The sequence below is a fragment of the Salmo trutta genome, chromosome 2 (genome assembly GCF_901001165.1).
Source record: "Salmo trutta chromosome 2, fSalTru1.1, whole genome shotgun sequence".
NCBI lineage: Eukaryota > Metazoa > Chordata > Actinopteri > Salmoniformes > Salmonidae > Salmo > Salmo trutta.
The window spans coordinates 14,580,332-14,600,202 of record NC_042958.1 but is presented as its reverse complement, the minus strand read 5'-3'; the positions used below and the strand labels follow the sequence as shown (position 1 = coordinate 14,600,202).

General features: G+C 45.1%; 1 protein-coding gene across 1 annotated transcript in view; it reads left to right on the top strand.

Annotated features, from left to right (window-relative positions):
• Positions 1 to 19,652, top strand: part of LOC115151465 (D(3) dopamine receptor-like) — a 51,327-nt gene extending 31,675 nt beyond the window's left edge. The window contains exons 4-8 of the mRNA XM_029695429.1: positions 277 to 413; positions 3,871 to 4,067; positions 12,443 to 12,514; positions 14,068 to 14,455; positions 18,527 to 19,652. Of these exons, the coding sequence (XP_029551289.1) occupies positions 277 to 413; positions 3,871 to 4,067; positions 12,443 to 12,514; positions 14,068 to 14,455; positions 18,527 to 18,723 (991 nt within the window). The 3' untranslated portion in view covers positions 18,724 to 19,652. The remainder of the gene's footprint in view (positions 1 to 276; positions 414 to 3,870; positions 4,068 to 12,442; positions 12,515 to 14,067; positions 14,456 to 18,526) is intronic.
• Positions 19,653 to 19,871: the final 219 nt, after the last annotated feature.

The following is a 19,871-nucleotide window of genomic DNA, read 5'->3' as shown; positions in this document are numbered from 1 at the left end:
TGTTAATTAACTTCTAATTTTTCTAACTTAATTGGCCTCTCCCTTTTATAAATTCTCTCTCTCTCTCTCTCTCTCTCTCTCTCTCTCTCTCTCTCAAACACAAACTTTCTCTCTCAGAGTGAGAGATCTTGTCACAGATCAGTATAACCTGACTGATCAATTTCCAGGGTTAGGGTTAGTTAGCATAACCAGTCTGTTTGTGGTGACTGATCCATTTCCAGGGATACAGTTAGGGTTAGTTGGTATAACCCGTCTGTCTGTGTGATCCATCTCCAGGTACACAGCGGTGGTGATGCCTGTCCTCTACAACACCACACACAGCTCCAGGAAGCGGGTCTCGGTCATGATCGCGACTGTGTGGATCCTGGCCTTTGCTGTATCCTGCCCCCTGCTGTTCGGATTTAACACATCAGGTGAGACACGTGAGTACAGGTGAGACACACCCACACCCCCTCGCACCTACAGAGTTTGAAATTAACCACTATCCAGTGAGCCTCTATACCCCTGGAAAACTGCCTCCCTAGCCAGTGAGTCAGTTCTTGATTGTAGTGAATGATCTCTATTACTCAGTGTGTGTTGTTTCTCTCCATATGTCAATTAAGTCCAGGCTTTTTCAGAAATTCACCAATTTGTTCACACCAATGTTAGGTCTATGGGGTAATCTATCAGTCTCATTATAATAAACCATATTAAAATCCCCACCAACTATAATCTGACTGGATGGATATTTTCTCAGAAGAAGTAAGTGATTTGGAGGACTAGAACAGGATCCATACACATTACACAACACACAGAATCTGTCCATGTGGTTGATGACCGCTACTAGCCAATGTCCATTGGTGTCCATCTGAGTAAACAAAAATGTCCCTTTGAAATTGTGTGCTAAAATTGCAACCCCAGCTGCATGATTAGTCCCGTGGACAACAAAATGTCACTGCCCGCTGATTTTTATTGATCTATATTTCTTATTCGTATTTTTTTTTAGGTACAATTTTTTTTAAAAATAATTAAACTGCATTGTTGGTTAAGGGCTTGTAAGTAAGCATTTCACTGTAAGGTCTACACTTGTTGTATTCGGCGCATGTGACACATTTTATTTGATTACATTTTTCCCAAAATTATAGTCCTCTTTGCATGAATGTGTTTCTTGAACGAATATAAGATCTGCGTTGCAGTCCTTAAAAATAAAGCTTTCTTCTTCAACCGGTTTCGTATCCCCTTGGCATTGATTGGCATAAACTTCATGTCCATATATACAAAATAGAAAGGAAAATCATATGCTATCGCAACTCTCCCCTCTATAAAAAGTTGCTTCATATACAGTACCATTCAAAAGTTTGGACACACCTACTCATTCAAGGGTTTTTCTTTAATATTACTATTTTCTACATTGTAGAATAATATTGAAGACATCAGAACTATGAAATAACACATATGTAATCATGTAGGAACCAAAAAAGTGTTAAACAAATCAAAATATATTTTATATTTGAGATTCTTCAAAATAGCCACTCTTTCCCTTGATGCCAGCTTTGCACACTCTTGGCATTTTCTCAATAATTTTCATGAGGTAGTCACCTGGAATGCATTTCATTTAACAGGTGTGCCTTATTAAAAGTTAATTTGTGTAATTTCTTTCCTTCTTAATGCGTTTGAGCCAATCAGTTGTGTTGTGATAAGGTAGGGGTGGTATACAGAAGATAGCCCTATTTGGTAAAAGATCAAGTCCATATTATGGAAAGAACAGCACAAATAAGCAAAGAGAAACGACAATACATCATTACTTGAAGACAAGAAGGTCAGTCAATTCGGAAAATGTCAAGAACTTTGAACGTTTCTTCAAGTGCAGTCGTAAAAACCATCAAGCGCTATGATGAAACTGTCTCTCATGAGGACCGCCACAGGAAAGGAAGACCCAGAGTTACCTCTGCTGCAGAGGATAAATTCATTACTTAACTGCACCTCAGATTGCAGCCCAAATAAATGCTTCACAGAGTTCAAGTAACAGACACATCTCAACATCAACTGTTCAGAGGAGACTGCATGAATCAGGCGTTCATGATCGAATTGCTGCAAATAAACCACTACTAAAGGACACCAATAATAAGAAGAGACTTGCATGGGCCAAGAAACATGAGCAATGGACTTTAGACCACTGGAAATCTGTCCTTCGTTCTGATGAATCTAAATTTGCGATTTTTGGTTCTAACAGCCATGTCTTTGTGAGACGCAGAGTAGGTGAACGGATGATCTCTGCATGTGTGGTTCGCACCGTGAAGCTTGGAGGAGGAGGTATGATTGTGTGGGGGTGCTTTGCTGGTGGCACTGTGATTTATTTAGAATTCAAGGCACACAACCAGCATGGCTACCACAGCATTCTGCAGCAATACACCATCCCATCTGGTTTGCGCTTATTGGGACTATCATTTGTTTTTCAACTGGACAATGACCCAACACACCTCCAGGCTGTGTAAGGGCTATTTGACCAAGATGGAGGGTGATGGAGCGCTGCATCAGATGACCTGGCCTGCACAATCACCTGACCTCAACCCAATTGAGATGATTTGGGATGAGTTGGACTGCAGAGTGAAGGAAAAACAGCCAACAAGTGCTCAGCATATGTGGGAACTCCTTCAAGACTGTTGGAAAAGCATTCCAGGTGAAGCTGGTTGAGAGAATGCCAAGTGTGTGCAAAGCTGTCATCAAGGCAAAGGGTGCTACTTTGAAGAATCTCAAATATAAAATATATTTTGACCTGTTTAATGGTTTTCTGGTTACTACATGATTCCATATGTGTTATTTTATAATTTTGATGTCTTCACTATTATTCTACAATGTAGAAAATAGTAAAAATAAATGAAAACCCTTAAATGAGTAGGTGTTCTAAACTTTTGATTGGTACTGTAGGTCCATTATCTTTTCTATATATTTTCTATTTGGTTTAAATTGTTTAAGTTTAGACTGAAAGCGTTTTTCCATCCCTGTAACACTGGTATAAATGATTCGGGAGACAGACGCAGGAATGGGTCATAGAGTTTTTTATTGTACCCAAATTACGGCGTGCCGTGTAAAGGCACGGGAACGAAGACGAAACAAACACTATACAAAAACAAAGGGTTGAAACCCAAACAAAAGAGCGAGGAGAACCTCGAATAAATAACACACGCGCACAATGATTAACATACGGTACGAGATCCGTAATCATCTGCGCAATCCACAAGGGCACGAAAGCCCAAAACACACAGCACAGGTACTCACACGCACCAACGGACATTGTAACAATATCGGATGGACCATTCCCGCTGTCTTCCTCAATGGTCCATTATTATGCCACGCTGGTATGAAGAGATTCGGGAGACAGGCGCAAGAATGCGTAATATTTTTTTTTATTAAACTCAAATTACGGCACGGGGATGAAGACCAAACAAACACGTAAGAAAACACAGGGTAGAAACCCAAAACAAAAGAGCGAGGAGTACCTCGAATAAATAACACACGCGCACAATGATTAACACACGGTACGAGATCCGTAATCATCTGCGCAATCCACAAGGGCACGAAAGCCCAAACACACAGCACAGGTACTCACACGCACCAACAGACATTGTAACAGTAATGTACAGCCCAATGGAAACCAAAGGGCACACTTATACAAGTACTAATCAGTGGGAAGTAGGGGACGAGTGTGCGTAATGAATGTTCTGGAGTTTTTTAAATGAAACCTTGCTGCGACCCACAGGTGGGTCCCGACCCACAGCTTGGGAACCACTGGACTAGATGTTCAGCTCAGATCAGGTAGAGGCGTACTATAAGTGTTTAGTAATTAGACCATGGTCGTGTTCTCAGAATGGTTGTTTTCTTCTTCCTCAGACGACCCGACGGTGTGCTCCATCTCCAACCCTGACTTTGTGATCTACTCGTCGGTGGTGTCCTTCTACCTGCCCTTCACTGTCACCCTGCTGGTGTACGTCCGCATCTACGTCTTCCTACGAAAAAGGAGGAAGAGGATCGCCTTCCGCCAGGCCAGAAGTGGAAAAGTTCAGCCAGGTTCGGCCCTGCCCTCAGTGGTGAGAACACATCCAAATGGTCCCACAGTGATAGTGCAAATGTACATTGAAGTGAGTGCATACTCTCATTACATCTGCACATAGGTGTGTAAGGATTTCCTTACAGAAGAGATGGCAATCTCAATGGGACTCACATAGATAAATGAATGAAAAAGCACTACACGCTCACATCAACATTTCACTCATGAATAGCCAATGTCACAAGTGGCATCTGTCATGTGACACAACCACAATGAAATGTCTACCACCATCATACAGAGCGTGCACGAAAACAGAGATGTTGGAGAGATCTGATGTAGAGAGGAGGTCATCCAGCTATTAGGCTTGCCGTGGTTGCAGGAGGAGGGATGATGATATAATAATGTGGGATCTGAGGATCCGTGGGCTTGTTGGAGTTCCTTTGATCATTACATTCACGTTCAGGCAGGTTTCAGGGTCATTTCCATGACACTAGAGGTGACTGTAAGGTCATGCCCATAATGTGACAGTAGCAGGTGGAAGGATAGTTTATGTTATAGTCCGCTCTTTACCAACTTAGAAATCACAATGTCAAATAAATGGTAATTACATGGTAATTATAAACTAATTACTGTTTTGTTTAATTGGGATTCATTAAAATAGGAGGCATTACGTTGTATTTAGTTCCAAAGGGTGCCAATTATTACCACATAATGTCTTAGTAAATACCAAGCAACACCATCTGGAGGGGAAGTCAAATAAAGAGAATTGAATCAGTGACATTGGGGCTGGTTATAAGATCAGTCCCTTCATTTGAGTGGCGGGTTGCGGCATCATTTCCAGTCATTGAGCCCAGGTTTGATCACAACCATTACGAGATGTTTGTGTAGTCGGATCACGTCCCAGGAGACATCTGGGATGAGGGAACTAACGGTGCTGTTTGGGAATGTTGGAACAGGATTTAGTTCCAGCTAACTGGAGAAAAATGTGATATGGAGAGAAAAGCTTTCAATGCTGCCCTGATTTATTTTTATTTTGATATAAATGGAATGCATTTTTTTCTCCCCATCCAATTTCAGTAGAGTCAATCAGAGATTAGAGCAAGATTATCTGCAACACAGCAGGCAAAGACGTTAAAAACTTGAGGAATCTGGTTTAAGGTGTTCGAGGGCCCTGTGCTACGTGGTTTAGTTAACAGCTACTATACTGCTCAAAAAAATAAAGGGAACACTTAAACAACACAATGTAACTCCAAGTCAATCACACTTCTGTGAAATCAAACTGTCCACTTAGGAAGCAACACTGATTGACAATAAATTTCACATGCTGTTGTGCAAATGGAATAGACAACAGGTGGAAATTATAGGCAATAAGCAAGACACCCGCAATAAAGGAGTGGTTCTGCAGGTGGAGACCACAGACCACTTCTCAGTTCCTATGCTTCCTGGCTGATGTTTTGGTCACTTTTGAATGCTGGCGGTGCTTTCACTCTAGTGGTAGCATGAGACGGAGTCTACAACCCACACAAGTGGCTCAGGTAGTGCAGCTCATCTAGGATGGCACATCAATGCGAGCTGTGGCAAGAAGGTTTGCTGTGTCTGTCAGCGTAGTGTCCAGAGCATGGAGGCGCTACCAGGAGACAGGCCAGTACATCAGGAGACATGGAGGAGGCTGTAGGAGGGCAACAACCCAGCGGCAGGACCGCTACATCCGCCTTTGTGCAAGGAGGAGCAGGAGGAGCACTGCCAGTGCCCTGAAAAATGACCTCCAGCAGGCCACAAATGTGCATGTGTCTGCTCAAACAGTCAGAAACAGACTCCATGAGGGTGGTATGAGGGCCCGATGTCCACAGGTGGGGGTTGTGCTTACAGCCCAACACCGTGCAGGACGTTTGGCATTTGCCAGAGAACACCAAGATTGGCAAATTCGCCACTGGCGCACTGTGCTCTTCACAGATGAAAGCAGGTTCACACTGAGCACATGTGACAGACGTGACAGAGTCTGGAGACGCCGTGGAGAACGTTCTGCTGCCTGCACCATCCTCCAGCATGACCGGTTTGGCGGTGGGTCAGTCATGGTGTGGGGTGGCATTTCTTTGGGGGGCCGCACAGCCCTCCATGTGCTCGCCAGAGGTAGCCTGACTGCCATTAGGTACCGAGATGAGATCCTCAGACCCCTTGTGAGACCATATGCTGGTGCAGTTGGCCCTGGGTTCCAGAGTAAACCAGGATGTGGGTTGGTTTCTGAGGTCCTATTGCCAGGACTGGCCGGGGGAGTGGGCAGCGTTCGTGCCCTGGGCAGAGATGGCCCAGAACTCGCTCCTCCACTCCTCCACTAACCTCAACACCTTCCAGTGTGTATTGGGGTATCAGCCGGTTCTGGCTCCTTGGCATCAGAGTCAGACCGAGGCTCCTGCGGTGGACGACTGGTTCCGGCGCACGGAGGAAACATGGGACGCCACCCATGTCCACCTTCAGTGCGCCGTGCTGCGCCCGTCACCACAGTGAGGCCCCGGTGTTCGCACCTTGGGACCGGGTCTGGCTCTCGACCCGAAACCGCCTGCCCTGCCGTAAGCTGGGCCCGCAGTTTGTGGGGCCATTCAAAGTCCTGAGGAGAGTGAACGAGGTGTGTTACAGGTTAAACTTCCCCCCAATAACCGCATTAACCCCTCGTTCCATGTGTCTCTCCTCAGGCCGGTGGTGGTTGGTCCACTCCAGGAATCTGAGGTACGGGAGGTTCCTTCGCCCCCGCTGGACATTGAGGGGGCCCCGGCGTACTCCGTTCGATCCATCCTGGATTCGAGGCGTCGGGCGGGGGGCCTTCAGTACCTCGTGGAGTGGGAGGGGTGCTGCCCGGAGGAGTGGTGCTGGGTTCCGGTGGCGGATGTGTTGGACCCTGAACTGCTGCGGGAGTTCCACCGTCGCCGGCCGGATCGCCCTGCGCCTCGCCCTCCGGGTCGTCCCTGAGGCCGGTGTCGGTGCACCGCTGGAGCCGCGCGTCAAGGGGGGGGTACTGTCACGACTTCCGCCGAAGTCGGCTCCTCTTCTTGTTCGAGGGGCGTTCGGCGGTCGACGTCACCAGCTTTCTAGCCATCACCGCTCCATTTTTCATTGTTCCATTTGTTTTGTCTTGTTGCCTGCACACCTGGTTTACATTCCCAATCACACTGCATGTATTTATTCCTCTGTTCCCCTCCATGTCTTTATGTGAAATTGTTTCGTGTTACGTGTTTGAGGTTATGCACCAGGCTGGTGTTTATGATCCATGTTATTGCACGTAGTATGTTTATTTGATATCATTAGCTTTTGTGACTGTGTTTTGCGCCCTGCACTTTTGCTATTGTGGCTGGAGGTTTTGACGCAGTTGCGTCTGTCTGCTGTTTTCTCCTGCCTCAATAAAGTGTGCGCCTGTTCACAACTCTCTGCTCTCCTGCACCTGACTTCGCTACCAGTACGCACCCAACACCTTGACACTGCCAATCCTCTCTCCCTCCTCGCCCTCCCTCCGTTTTGCCTCGTGTGTTTAGGGACAGTTTGAAATTTACTGGGGCGGGGGGGTGGGGTCCAAAATAGGGGAGGGTTGACTAACTTTTGTTTTACTTTGGTGAGGGTTGTGTATTGTTTCATTGGGTATAGAGGATGGTAGTGCGTTTTTTTCCCTTGTTAACATTCGCTCTTTTGCAGGTTTACTACCGTAAATTCCGGTCTATAAGCCCCAACTTTTTTCCCAGGCTTTGAACCATGCGGCTTAAACAGCTAATATATGGATTTTTCCCGCTTTCAATTTTTTTTGCCAAAAAAACACATTCTGTGACGTGCTCAGTTTTTTGGCGGCATGAAGCTTTCATTAGACCAATGAAATTGCCGAACGGGTTAAGGTCAAACAACTTTTTTGTTTACTGTTTAGATTAAATCGAGCGCTCTCAAATTTCATAATTCTGATTACGGTAGTCATTTTGTCACCCTCATCATGGCAAAGACACGGAGAAATGCATATGATGCAGCTTTCAAGTTGAAGGCGATTGATCTGGCTTTTGGAAAAGGAAATAGAGCTGCTGCACGGGAGCTTGGTCTTAATGAGTCGATGATAAGACGTTGGAAACAGCAGCGTGAGGAATTGACTCAGTGCAAAAAGACAACTAAAGCTTACTGCTAATTATAATTTTTTGTTACAAGCCGTGTTTCGTTAAAGCCTGTGTAAAGTTCATTTGTTTCAATGTACCGGTAGGCACCTGCGGCTTATAGACATGTGCGGCTTATTTATGTTCAAAATAATATTTTTGTATAAATTCAGTGGGTGCGGCTTATATTCAGGTGCGCTTAATAGTCCGGAAATTACGGTATATAATTTCTCCATATAGCCAAGTTTCCTCATCTGCTTACATGCACCTCCACTATATCAAGGTGTTTTGGTACTTCCTTTATGCACTATGATTTTCTGTGTGCTAACTTTTACAATACTACAGGTCAATATGGTCTAGCAGTCTGTCTATCCTGCCCTCTATCCACCATTCATAGTGACAATAGGAGTTGGTGGATCATTTGTCCAGATCTGCAATAGGCTAACTAGCAATCATACCACAGATAAAAGCATTCAAAGCTGCATACATTTTCAGTATGAATCCACAAGAACAAATAGGAATAGCTGATAGGCAGTGGCGAGGCCAGTTGCATCATTGCGCATGAAAGAACAGTGAAGACATAAGACACACAGCTGAAAAAGCTCCCCTATTGATCTTGTTTAGGGACAATACAATTCTCCTAACAAAACTAGCCTACAACACCACAATCCAATTAATAATTGCATTATTGTTTTTAAGTGAGTACAAAATTCTACTCTAGGCTGCAGTGAAAATACCTTATTTACATAAGTATTCAGAACATTTGCTATGAGACTCGAATTTGAGCTCAGGTGCATCCTGTTTCCATGGATCATCCTTGAGATGTTTCTACAACTTGATTGGTGTCCACCGGTGTTAAATTCAATTGATTGGACATGATTTGGAAAGGCTCACACCTGTCTATATAAGGTCCCACAGTTGACAGTGCATGTCAGAGCAAAAACCAGGCCATGAGGTTGAAGGAATTGTCCGTAGAGCTCCGAGACAGGATTGTGTCGAGGCAGAGATCTGGGGAAGGGTACCAAAACGTTTTTGCAGCATTGAAGGTCCCAAAGAACGCAGTGTCCTCCATCATTCTTAAATGGAAGAAATTTGGAACCACCAAGACTCTTCCTTAAGTTGGTCGCCCGGTCAAACTGAGCAATCAGGGGAGAAGGGCCTCGGTCAGGGAGGTGACCAAGAACCCGATGGACACTCTGACAGAGCTCCAGAGTTCCTCTGTGGAGATGGGAGAACCTTCCAGAAGGACAACCATCTATGCGGCACTCCACCAATCAGGCCTTTATGGTAGAGTAGCCAGAAGGAAACCACTCCTCAGTAAAAGGCACATGAAAGCCCACTAGGAATTTGCCAAAAGGCACCTAAAGGACTCTCCGACCATGAGAAACAAGATTCTCTGGTCTGATGAAACCAAGATTGAACTCTTTGGCCTGAATGCCAAGCGTCACGTCTGGAGGAAACCTGGCACCATTCCTACGGCGAAGCATGGTGGTGGCAGCATCATGCTGTGGGGATGTTTTTCAGTGGCAGGGACTGGGAGACTAGTCAGGATTGAGGGAAAGAGGAACAGAGCAAAGTACAGAGAGATCCTTGATGAAAACCTGCTCCAGAGTGCTCAGTTAAGGGGTCTGAATACTTTCCCAATTCTCAGTATATATACAGTATGTATATATTTTGTAACTGGCAAATAAAATCAATCCAAACTGTGCAGCGGGCATTTGATAAATGGAAACAGACCTCGGTTACTGGGTAGGCCTACAAGGTAGGGAGGGATGTATTTTCTGTTTGTCGAGATTGACGTAGTCTATCGTGGTATTGAAAACGCATACCATGATATTGAAGCAGCTGAAGTCGGTATGCTTTGTTTATTGCTTGTGTGGTGCATTGGCACAGAAACCTGTTGGTGGAAAATGAGTTGTTTATATAATTCTAAATATGGCATCATAATTGTGATAATCTGATGTCCCCCTAGCTGATCATTGTCTGGCTCTGATTGTAGTGTAGGACTAATGAAACAGGCAGGGAGATTGAACTCATCCTTGGTGGTGGGCGAACCCTCAACCTCCTGGCCCGTATCCCTTCGTGGCATCGACTATGCCACAAAAGCATGCTGAAGTGGCAAAGTCGATATCCACGATAACACAGGGTTGCTAGGATTATTATTTGTGGTCGTACATTTTTTTTGAGTTAATTCTATGAGGTTAAATTTCAAACTGTCCCTTACATGTTGGAAGTTGAGTCAGTCATCACGTATATCCCTCTCTCCATCCCTCTCTCGCGCCATTCATCCCTCTCTCGCTCCATTCATCCCTCTCTCTCTCCCTTCATCCCTCTCTCTCTCCCTTCATCCCTCTCTCTCTCTTCATCCCTCTCTCGCTCCATTCATCCCTCTCTCGCTCCATTCATCCCTCTCTCGCTCCATTCATCCCTCTCTCGCTCCATTCATCCCTCTCTCTCTCCCTTCATCCCTCTCTCTTTCTCTTCATCTTTCTCTCGCTCTATTCATCCCTCTCTCGCTCCATTCGTCCCTCTCTCGCTCCATTCATCCCTCTCTCTCCCTTCATCCCTCTCTCGCTCCATTCATCCCTCTCTCGCTCCATTCATCCCTCTCTCGCTCCATTCATCCCTCTCTCTCCCTTCATCCCTCTCTCTCTCCCTTCATCGCTCTCTCGCTGCATTCATCCCTCTCTCGCTCCATTCATCCCTCTCTCGCTCCATTCATCCCTCTCTCGCTCCATTCATCCCTCTCTCTCCCTTCATCCCTCTCTCGCTCCATTCATCCCTCTCTCGCTCCATTCATCCCTCTCTCGCTCCCTTCATCCCTCTCTCTCTCCATTCATCCCTCTCTCGCTCCATTCATCCCTCTCTCACTCCATTCATCCCTCTCTCTCTCCATTCATCCCTCTCTCGCTCCATTCATCCCTCTCTCGCTCCCTTCATCCCTCCGTCTCTCGCTCCATTCATCCCTCTCTCGCGCCCTTCATCACTCCCTCTCTCGCTCCCTTCATCCCTCTCTCACTCCCTTCATCCCTCTCTCTCTCCCTTCATCCCTCTCTCGCTCCATTCATCCCTCTCTCGCTCCATTCATCCCTCTCTCGCTCCATTCATCCCTCTCTCGCTCCATTCATCCCTCTCTCTCTCCCTTCATCCCTCTCTCTCTCCCTTCATCCCTCTCTCACTCCATTCATCCCTCTCTCTCTCCCTTCATCCCTCTCTCTCCCTTCATCCCTCTCTCTCTCTCTTCATCCCTCTCTCGCTCCATTCATCCCTCTCTCTATCCCTTCATCCCTCTCTCTCTCCATTCATCCCTCTCTCGCTCCATTCATCCCTCTCTCGCGCCATTCATCCCTCTCTCGCGCCATTCATCCCTCTCTCTCTCCATTCATCCCTCTCTCGCTCCATTCATCCCTATCTCTCTCCCTTCATCCCTCTCTCTCCCTTCATCCCTCTCTCTCTCCCTTCATCCCTTTCTCACTCCATTCATCCCCCTCTCTCTTTTCATCCCTCTCTCTCCCTTCATCCCTCTCTCCCTTCATCCCTCTCTTGCTCCATTCATCTCTCTCTCTCCCTTCATCCCTCTCTCGCTCCATTCATCCCTCTCTCGCTCCATTCATCCCTCTCTCGCGCCATTCATCCCTCTCTCTCGCCATTCATCCCTCTCTCGCTCCATTCATCCCTCTCTCGCTCCATTCATCTCTCTCTTGCTTCATTCATCCCTCTCTCTCTCCCTTCATCCCTCTCTCTCTCCCTTCATCCCTCTCTCACTCCATTCATCCCTCTCTCGCTCCATTCATCCCTCTCTCTCTCCCTTCATCCCTCTCTCTCCCTTCATCCCTCTCTCACTCCATTCATCCCTCTCTCGCTCCATTCATCCCTCTCTCTCTCCCTTCATCCCTCTCTCTCTCTCTTCATCCCTCTCTTGCTCCATTCATCCCTCTCTCTCTCCCTTCATCCCTCTCTCTCTCCCTTCATTCCTCTCTCTCTCCCTTCATCCCTCTCTCGTGCCATTCATCCCTCTCTCTCTCCATTCATCCCTCTCTCGCTCCATTCATCCCTCTCTCTCCCTTCATCCCTCTCTCCCTTCATCCCTCTCTTGCTCCATTCATCCCTCTCTCTCCCTTCATCCCTCTCTCTCTCCCTTCATCCCTCTCTCGCTCCATTCATCTCTCTCTCGCTCCATTCATCCCTCTCTCTCTCCCTTCATCCCTCTCTCTCTTCCTTCATCCCTCTCTCGCTACATTCATCCCTCTCTTGCTCCATTCATCCCTCTCTCTCTCCCTTCATCCACCTCTCCCAGGAGACGTGTCTGCAGGAGGAAACCCCCAAGGAGAAGAGAGACCTGTCTCCCATCAGGATCAAAGTGGTAAGAGTAGTGTGTATATGTGATATGTGTGTGTGTATATGTGTGTGTCTGAGTGCGTGTGTGTGTGTATATCTGATTCCATGCGTGTATGTCTTTATGCGGTCTGCATGTAGGTTTTTGTTTATGTTGGAAAGTATGAGAGAGTAAAGTACACTTTTAGAAGTAAAGGAGCCTGGAAGAACCTTTTGGGGTTCTAAAAATTGCCACACAGGGAACCTTTCCAGTTCAAAAAGGTTCCTCGGGAACCTCTCTGAAAAGAGGAATCCCTGTGTAAAGGTTCAAACTGGAACCTTTTTGTGATGGGAGGGGTTCAATTTTTTACCTTTTTAATAATATTTTGTAGAGGTGGCAGCCTATCAGAAGGCATGGCTTTCAAATAGTTATTTTTGGCCAAATGTTAGAGTAAATGTCATTCCTGTTCATCATGTTAAGTTTGTACATATTTTCCTTGAATATTTATGCATATTACGTATTGTAATATAATATTAATAATATTAAAATCGCTGATTATATATAGTAATAAAGTGTTAACTATTCCAACTTTGGGATTTCAATAAACTCTTGAAGAACTGAGGGTATGTTTACACAGGCAGCCCAATTCTGATTTTTTTCACTAATTGGCCTTTTGACCAACCGAAGGTGCAAATATGAACAATTGACTAGCAACTAGCAATGGCTCCTTTAGGAACTCCATGGGTTCCTTGAGGATCTCCAGGGTTTCTTGAGTCACCACTAATAATAAGAGTGTATGTGAGATAGACAGCTTCGAGGCAGATAGATAGACAACCTGAGTTTTTGGATGGGTATTCAAGCTGCACTGTTGTTGGTTTAAACAGAATCTAAATAACTCACTGACTCTCAATGAATCAGGTGGCATAATCAGATATTCTTGGCAGTGAGTGTCTGTTCTCTTTTTAGCATTGTGTGTGTGTGTGTGTGTGTGTGTGTGTGTGTGTGTGTGTGTGTGTGTGTGTGTGTGTGTGTGTGTGTGTGTGTGTGTGTGTCATTACTTTGTCTTAGCCCCAGGGCTGCGAGGGAGCTGAAAATCTGAATTATGAAGCTCCTCTCCTCGCCTACTGCCTCTAAACTCCGATCCCAATCTTAAAGTTTCACACTTTATTTGTCACACCAACTGGCGCATAATCCACAAATTACTTCAAAGATGGAGAAAATGACAAGCTTTAATTTCCTCCTGAGAACAGGTCTGTGAGGCTCGGCTGTTAGACGTGTGTTCAGACTGACAGGCGGAAACATGAGAAACAGGAAGGAAGGAGCAGGGAACTAGGAAGGGCCGGGGTCTCTGAAAGTAAGGGGTGGAGATCAGGGACAGACACGTGTTGAATCAGGAGTAAGTGTCAGGGAATCCTGTCACCTGGTGTCCCAGGTCTGAAAATGTCCCTGATTAGAGGGGAAATATGAAAGCAAACAGTATTGCAGACCTTAATCTGCATACCCCCATCCCCTCCCTCTGGAATCAGACAAGGGGTTGTTTTTGGACCAGATCAACAGTAGGGTCATTGGTCAGCACCTTCAGATATGACTGACTGTGTTCCTTCCAGGAGAGTGTGGAACCGGCAGTGCCCCCTAAAACTCGCCTCCTGTCGGTGTGCCTGAGGCGTAAGCGTACCCGGACTGCCCCCGTGGAGAACACTCTGCTGCCCCCAGTGGACATCCAGAACTACTGCAGCATCAGCCACGCCTCCTGTGGCCGCACCGAGCACGAGCAGGACCACGCCGAAGAAGAGGAGGAGTTGGCCAAAGAGAGAGCGCGTAGACCCGTGAGGAGGAGCTGTGAGGTCAAGGAGTTGTCCAATGGACGCATTCACACGGCCCTCCGCCCCGCCCGCTGCTCCCAGTCCCTGGCTGGCCAACAACAACAACAACATGGAATCAGGAGCATGCAGAACAGGGAGAAGAAGGCTACGCAGATGCTGGCCATTGTTCTTGGTAAGAAGTAGTACTCTCTCTATTAGGACTATCACCATGTGTATTATTCATTCATCTCTATGAACTCTACCACGTGATTTGATTGAGAACATATGGACCACATGGGGAAGAGTGGAAAGGAGAGGAGAGACAAAGGAGTCAAATGGGCCAATCAGAAGCTGGGGATGATAGACTGTGAATACTGTTGTAGAATACTGGGGTTATGGACATGGGGGTCAGAGGTCAGAATCACTCTCCCTCCCAGATCTATTCCCGCCATTATAACACCATTTTACTCTGCAGAATAATAGAACAATGTCTGCAGAGCCATACAATACCTTTGTATTGCCTATGTAGGATATCAGTTACAATTGATTACCTTCACTACTGGGTGCCTAGCACTAGTTTGTCTGCAGTTCTAGTGAGACTTTATTAAATCAGAACAGACCATGGTAAAGCTGAAATGTAAATTGGATGGGTGGATCTAAAGATAGATATGTAAATAGGGTGGGTGGATCTAAAGATAGATATGTAAATGGGGTGGGTGGATCTAAAGATAGATATCCACTCTATGAGGTGAAACACCTGCAATAGCACCTTACCATTCTATTTTTCTTTCACACACACGCAAGCGCACACACACAGACGCATGTATACACACCTGCACACACGCATGCACCGAACACACATACACACACAAACATACACACTGTAATGATTAGCGGATTTTGTTAGCCGCCATTGGTCCAGGCTGTTCATTGTGAGAGCTGGCATGTTGGCGAGTCCAAGCCCTACTGAGTAAGACTGAAGCTAATCAGAGGTGTCTGCTTAATTAGACAGAAGAGTCACGTACGCACACATACCACACACACACACACACACACACACACAGAGAGCAGATGTCCTCAGCCTGACACACTCCCTAGCTTCTCTGGCCTAGAGAGAATTGGATCGGTCAGCCATGTCACATGACTTGGACGACTTTGAACTGTGGGGGAGACACTTTCTGAATTCCAAATCGACACCTAGCCCGCGGTATCTTAATTTGATCACTCTGTTGTTGGTGAGAATTTTTCTGCTTCGTCAAATGAGCCCGTGATTTACATAAATTCACTGAAACTCTGCAGTTCTCTTTCTCTATCGCTCGCTTAATCACTAAAGCACCAGACAGAATACATTTCCTACTACTAGGTCCTACTGTAGGTCCTACTACTGCGACATTCAAATGTACAGTATCTTAAATGCAGCCATACACATCAACAACCATTGTTTTATATAGCTTATAGCAATTGAACTAAATCTTAAGCACTTACAAATTCGTAAGTTAATGTATGAATTGGAATTCATAACATACAGCGCCTTCAGAAAGTGTTCACACCTCTTGACTTTTTCCACATGTTGTTGTCTTACGGCCTGCATTTAACATTTATTAAATTGAGACTTTGCGTCACTGGGCTACACGCAATACTCCATCATGTCAAAGTGGAATTGTGTTTTTCAAAAGTTTTACAAATTCATTAAAAATGAAAAGCTGAAATGTCTTGAGTCAATAAGTATTCAACCCCTTTGATATGGCAAACCTAAATAATTTCAGGAGTAGAAATGTGCATAACAAGGCACATAATAAGTTGCATGGACTCTGTGTGCAATAATAGTGTTTAACATGATTTTTAAATGACTACCTCATCACTGTACCCCACTCAAATAATTATCTGTAAGGTCTCTCTTTCGAGCAGCGAATTTCAAACACAGACATTGAATATCCAATGAGCATGTTGAAGTCAGTGGAGGCTGCTGAGGGCAGGACGGCTCATAATAATGGCTGGAAAGGAGCAAATGAAATGGCATCAAACAAATGGAAACCATGTGTTTGATGTATTTGATACCTTTCCACCTATTCTGCTCCATTCATTACCACAATCCTGTCCTCTCCAATTAAGGTGCCACCAACCTCCTGAAGTTAAAGTTGAAGTTATTAATTATACTTTGGATGGTGTATCAATACACCCAATCACCACAAAGATACAGTTGTCCTTCCTAACTCAGTTGCCAGAGAGGAAGGAAACCGCTCAAGGATTTCACCACAAGGCGAATGGTGACTTTAAAACAGTTAAAGTCTAATGGCTGTGATATGAGAAATCTGAGGATGGATCAACAACATTGTAGTTACTCCACAATACTAACCGAAATGACAAAGTGAAAAGAAGGAAGCTTGTACAGAATAAAAATATTCCAAAACATGCTTTCTGTTTGCAATAAGGCACTAAAGTAATAATGCAAAAAATGTGGCAAATGTATGTCCTTAATACACAGCGTTATGTTTGGGCCAAATCCAATACAACACATCACTGATTACCACTCTTCATATTTTCAGGCATGGTGGTGGCTGCATCATGTTATAGATGTGCTTGTCATCGGCAAGGACTAGGCAGTTTATGATAAAAATAAACAGAAAAGAGCTAAGCACAGGCAAAATCCTGAAGGAAAACCTGGTTCAGTCTGCTTTCCAACAGACACTGGGATATGAATTCACCTTTCAGCAGGACAATAACCTGAAACACAAGGCCAAATCTACATTGAATGTTCCTTAGTGGTCTATTTCCAGTTTTGACTTAAATTGGCTTGAAGATCTATGGCAATATTTTAAAATGGCTGTCTAGCAATGATTAACAACTAACTTGACAGAGCTTAAAGAATTTTAAGGAATAATATTGTACAAATATTGTACAATCCAGGTGTGCAAAGCTCTTAGAGACTTACCCAGAAAGACTCACAGCTGTAATCGCTGCTAAAGGTGATTCTAACATGTATTGACACAGGGGTGTGATTACTTATGTAAATGAGATATTTCTGTATTTCATTTTCGTAAATTAGCAAAAATGTAAAAAACATGTTTTCACTTTGTCGCTATGGGGTATTGTGTGTAGATGGGTGAGATGTATTTTATTATTTTTTTTATCCGTTTTGAATTCAGGCTGTAACACATCAAAATATGGAAGAAGTCCACAGGTAAGATCACTTTCTGAAGGCACTGTATATTTTTTGCAGGATTTAATACAGTATATCATATGAAATTGTTTACAATTTTCGGGGAGACGTTTTGGCTCGTGAGGGCTACTTTCAAAACTACTGGCAGAAATGATACGAAACCTTTATAACACATCTTTAATGACACAAGAGAGATATTGGTCTCTCCACTATGACGTACAAGTGTATCCGAAATGCAATCGGACTCTAAACCATAGCCTACTGTAGCCTATCAAAACTAGTTTCCCATTAGAAATGATCACTTTTATGATAATAATCAAATCCTCCTGCTGCAGGATTATTTTACTCCTTCAACGAAACCAGTCAAATTAAGATCCTACATCTGTACATAAAGTGTCTATGGGGGTATGGGTCTACTTGGAATTCTGTCAGTGTGTTGAAGTTGCTGTGTGTTAACTTGCTGGAGGATGTTTGTATAGGAGCATAAGTTAAACCCATTAACCCTGTAGACCAGGCTTGCTCTCTGTGGCTGCTGTAGTGTGCATTAGCTATCCGTAAGGCTAATGTATACACCACACACTGTACAGGTTCATGAGGAATGAAGGTGTTTGAAGTCATAATTCTGACTCACTCTTTTACTTTTTCACTCCCTCCTCTTTATCTCGCTTTTCGCTGTCTCGCTCGATCTCTCATTCTGTCCCCCCCTCTCTCTCCATCCCTTTCTCTCTCTCTCTCTCTCTCCCTCCATCATGCTCTCCCTCTTCCCCATCCATATCTCCTCATCCCTCCCCCTCTTTCTCCATCCCTCTTGCTCTCTCCATCGATTTCTCTCCATCGCTCCATCTCTCCCTCCCCCTTCCTTCCTTCCCTCCCTCTCTCTCTCTCCATCCTTCCATCTCTACCTCCCCCGTCCCTCCCTCTCTCTCTCCCTCCCCCCTTCTCTCTCTCTCTCCATCCCTCTCTCTCCCCCTTCTCTCTCTCTCTCTCTCTCTCTCTCTCTCTCTCTCTCTCTCTCTCTCCCTTTCTCTCTCTCCATCGCTCCATCTCTCCCTCCCCTTCCCTCCCTCTCTCTCTCATCCCTCTCTCTGTCTCTCCATCTTCCAGGAGTGTTCCTGATCTGCTGGCTGCCGTTCTTCGTGACCCACATCCTGAACACCCACTGCAGGACGTGTCGTATTCCCCCGGAGCTCTACAGCGCCTTCACCTGGCTGGGCTACGTCAACAGCGCCCTTAACCCCGTCATCTACACCACCTTCAATATTGAGTTCAGACGCGCCTTCATCAAGATCCTCAGCTGCTGAGAACAGAGTTGGTCCAGCATGACCATGTCAGGCTAAAGGCCATGCACCTAAACTGTACTGGGCCTTGGGCCCGGCATACCTGAGTATGAATAAAACGCATGAGTCATGGCCTGAGCCTGACTGCATATTATCAGAGGCAATGACTCTCCTTCAATAAGATCATCTGCTGCTGAGAGTCCAATAGGTCCACCATAACCATGTCAGGCAAGGCTTATGACCTGTACTGGACCTTAGTCCCGGCACACCTGATGTGCACACCTGAGCATGGATAATGGATACTGTACCTGAGCCATGGATACATGAGCCATGACCCGTCCATCTTTAGGGTCAATGACTCGTCTTCATTGAAATCATCTCCAGCTGAGGACAGATCCATAAAGACCATGTCTGACCATGCTCTTCCACTGAACCTCTCAGCACACTATAGCACACCTGAGCAAGGACTCTCTGATGGTAACACGGGCCCTGCACACCTGAGCTGAACTACAGGTACCGTATCTGACTTGGCTGCTAGTTAGCTGGGCAAGGACCTGCTCTACCTGTGTTATACTGTACACAGCGAGCAGGAGACATGAAGGGAGGGTATGGGAGTTAAATTCAAACCATACAAATTACTGCTACAATACTGGTGATTCAGAGGTGGGGAAAATACTTTTATAGAGAAAAGAGGACAAATGCAACAAAGGAAATGGAGAGAAGTAGAGTTCCAAACATCCATATGACACAATGTACAGCCATCAAAAGACACCGAATGCCCTTTCCTGCCTAATGCAAGGGTATTCAACCGGAGGTACTACAGGGGCTCCGCAACAATAAATGCAAAATAAAGTGGAAGAAAAAATAAAGTGGAAGAAATACAATTTTTATTTAAATGTTGTTGTGAATATCCCCAGCAACAACAGATTAAACCATTTTATGACATACTTCTTCCACATTTTGTTGTGTTACAGCTTGAATTTAAAATGGATTCAATTTAGATTTTTTTTGTCAATGACCTACACACAATACCCCATAATGGCAAAGTGGAATTATGTTTTTAAAAATTTGTACACATGAATAAAAAATGAAAATCTGAAATGTCTTGAGTCAATAGGTGTTCAACCCCTTTGTTATGGCAAGCCTAAATAAGTTCAGGAGTACAAATTTGC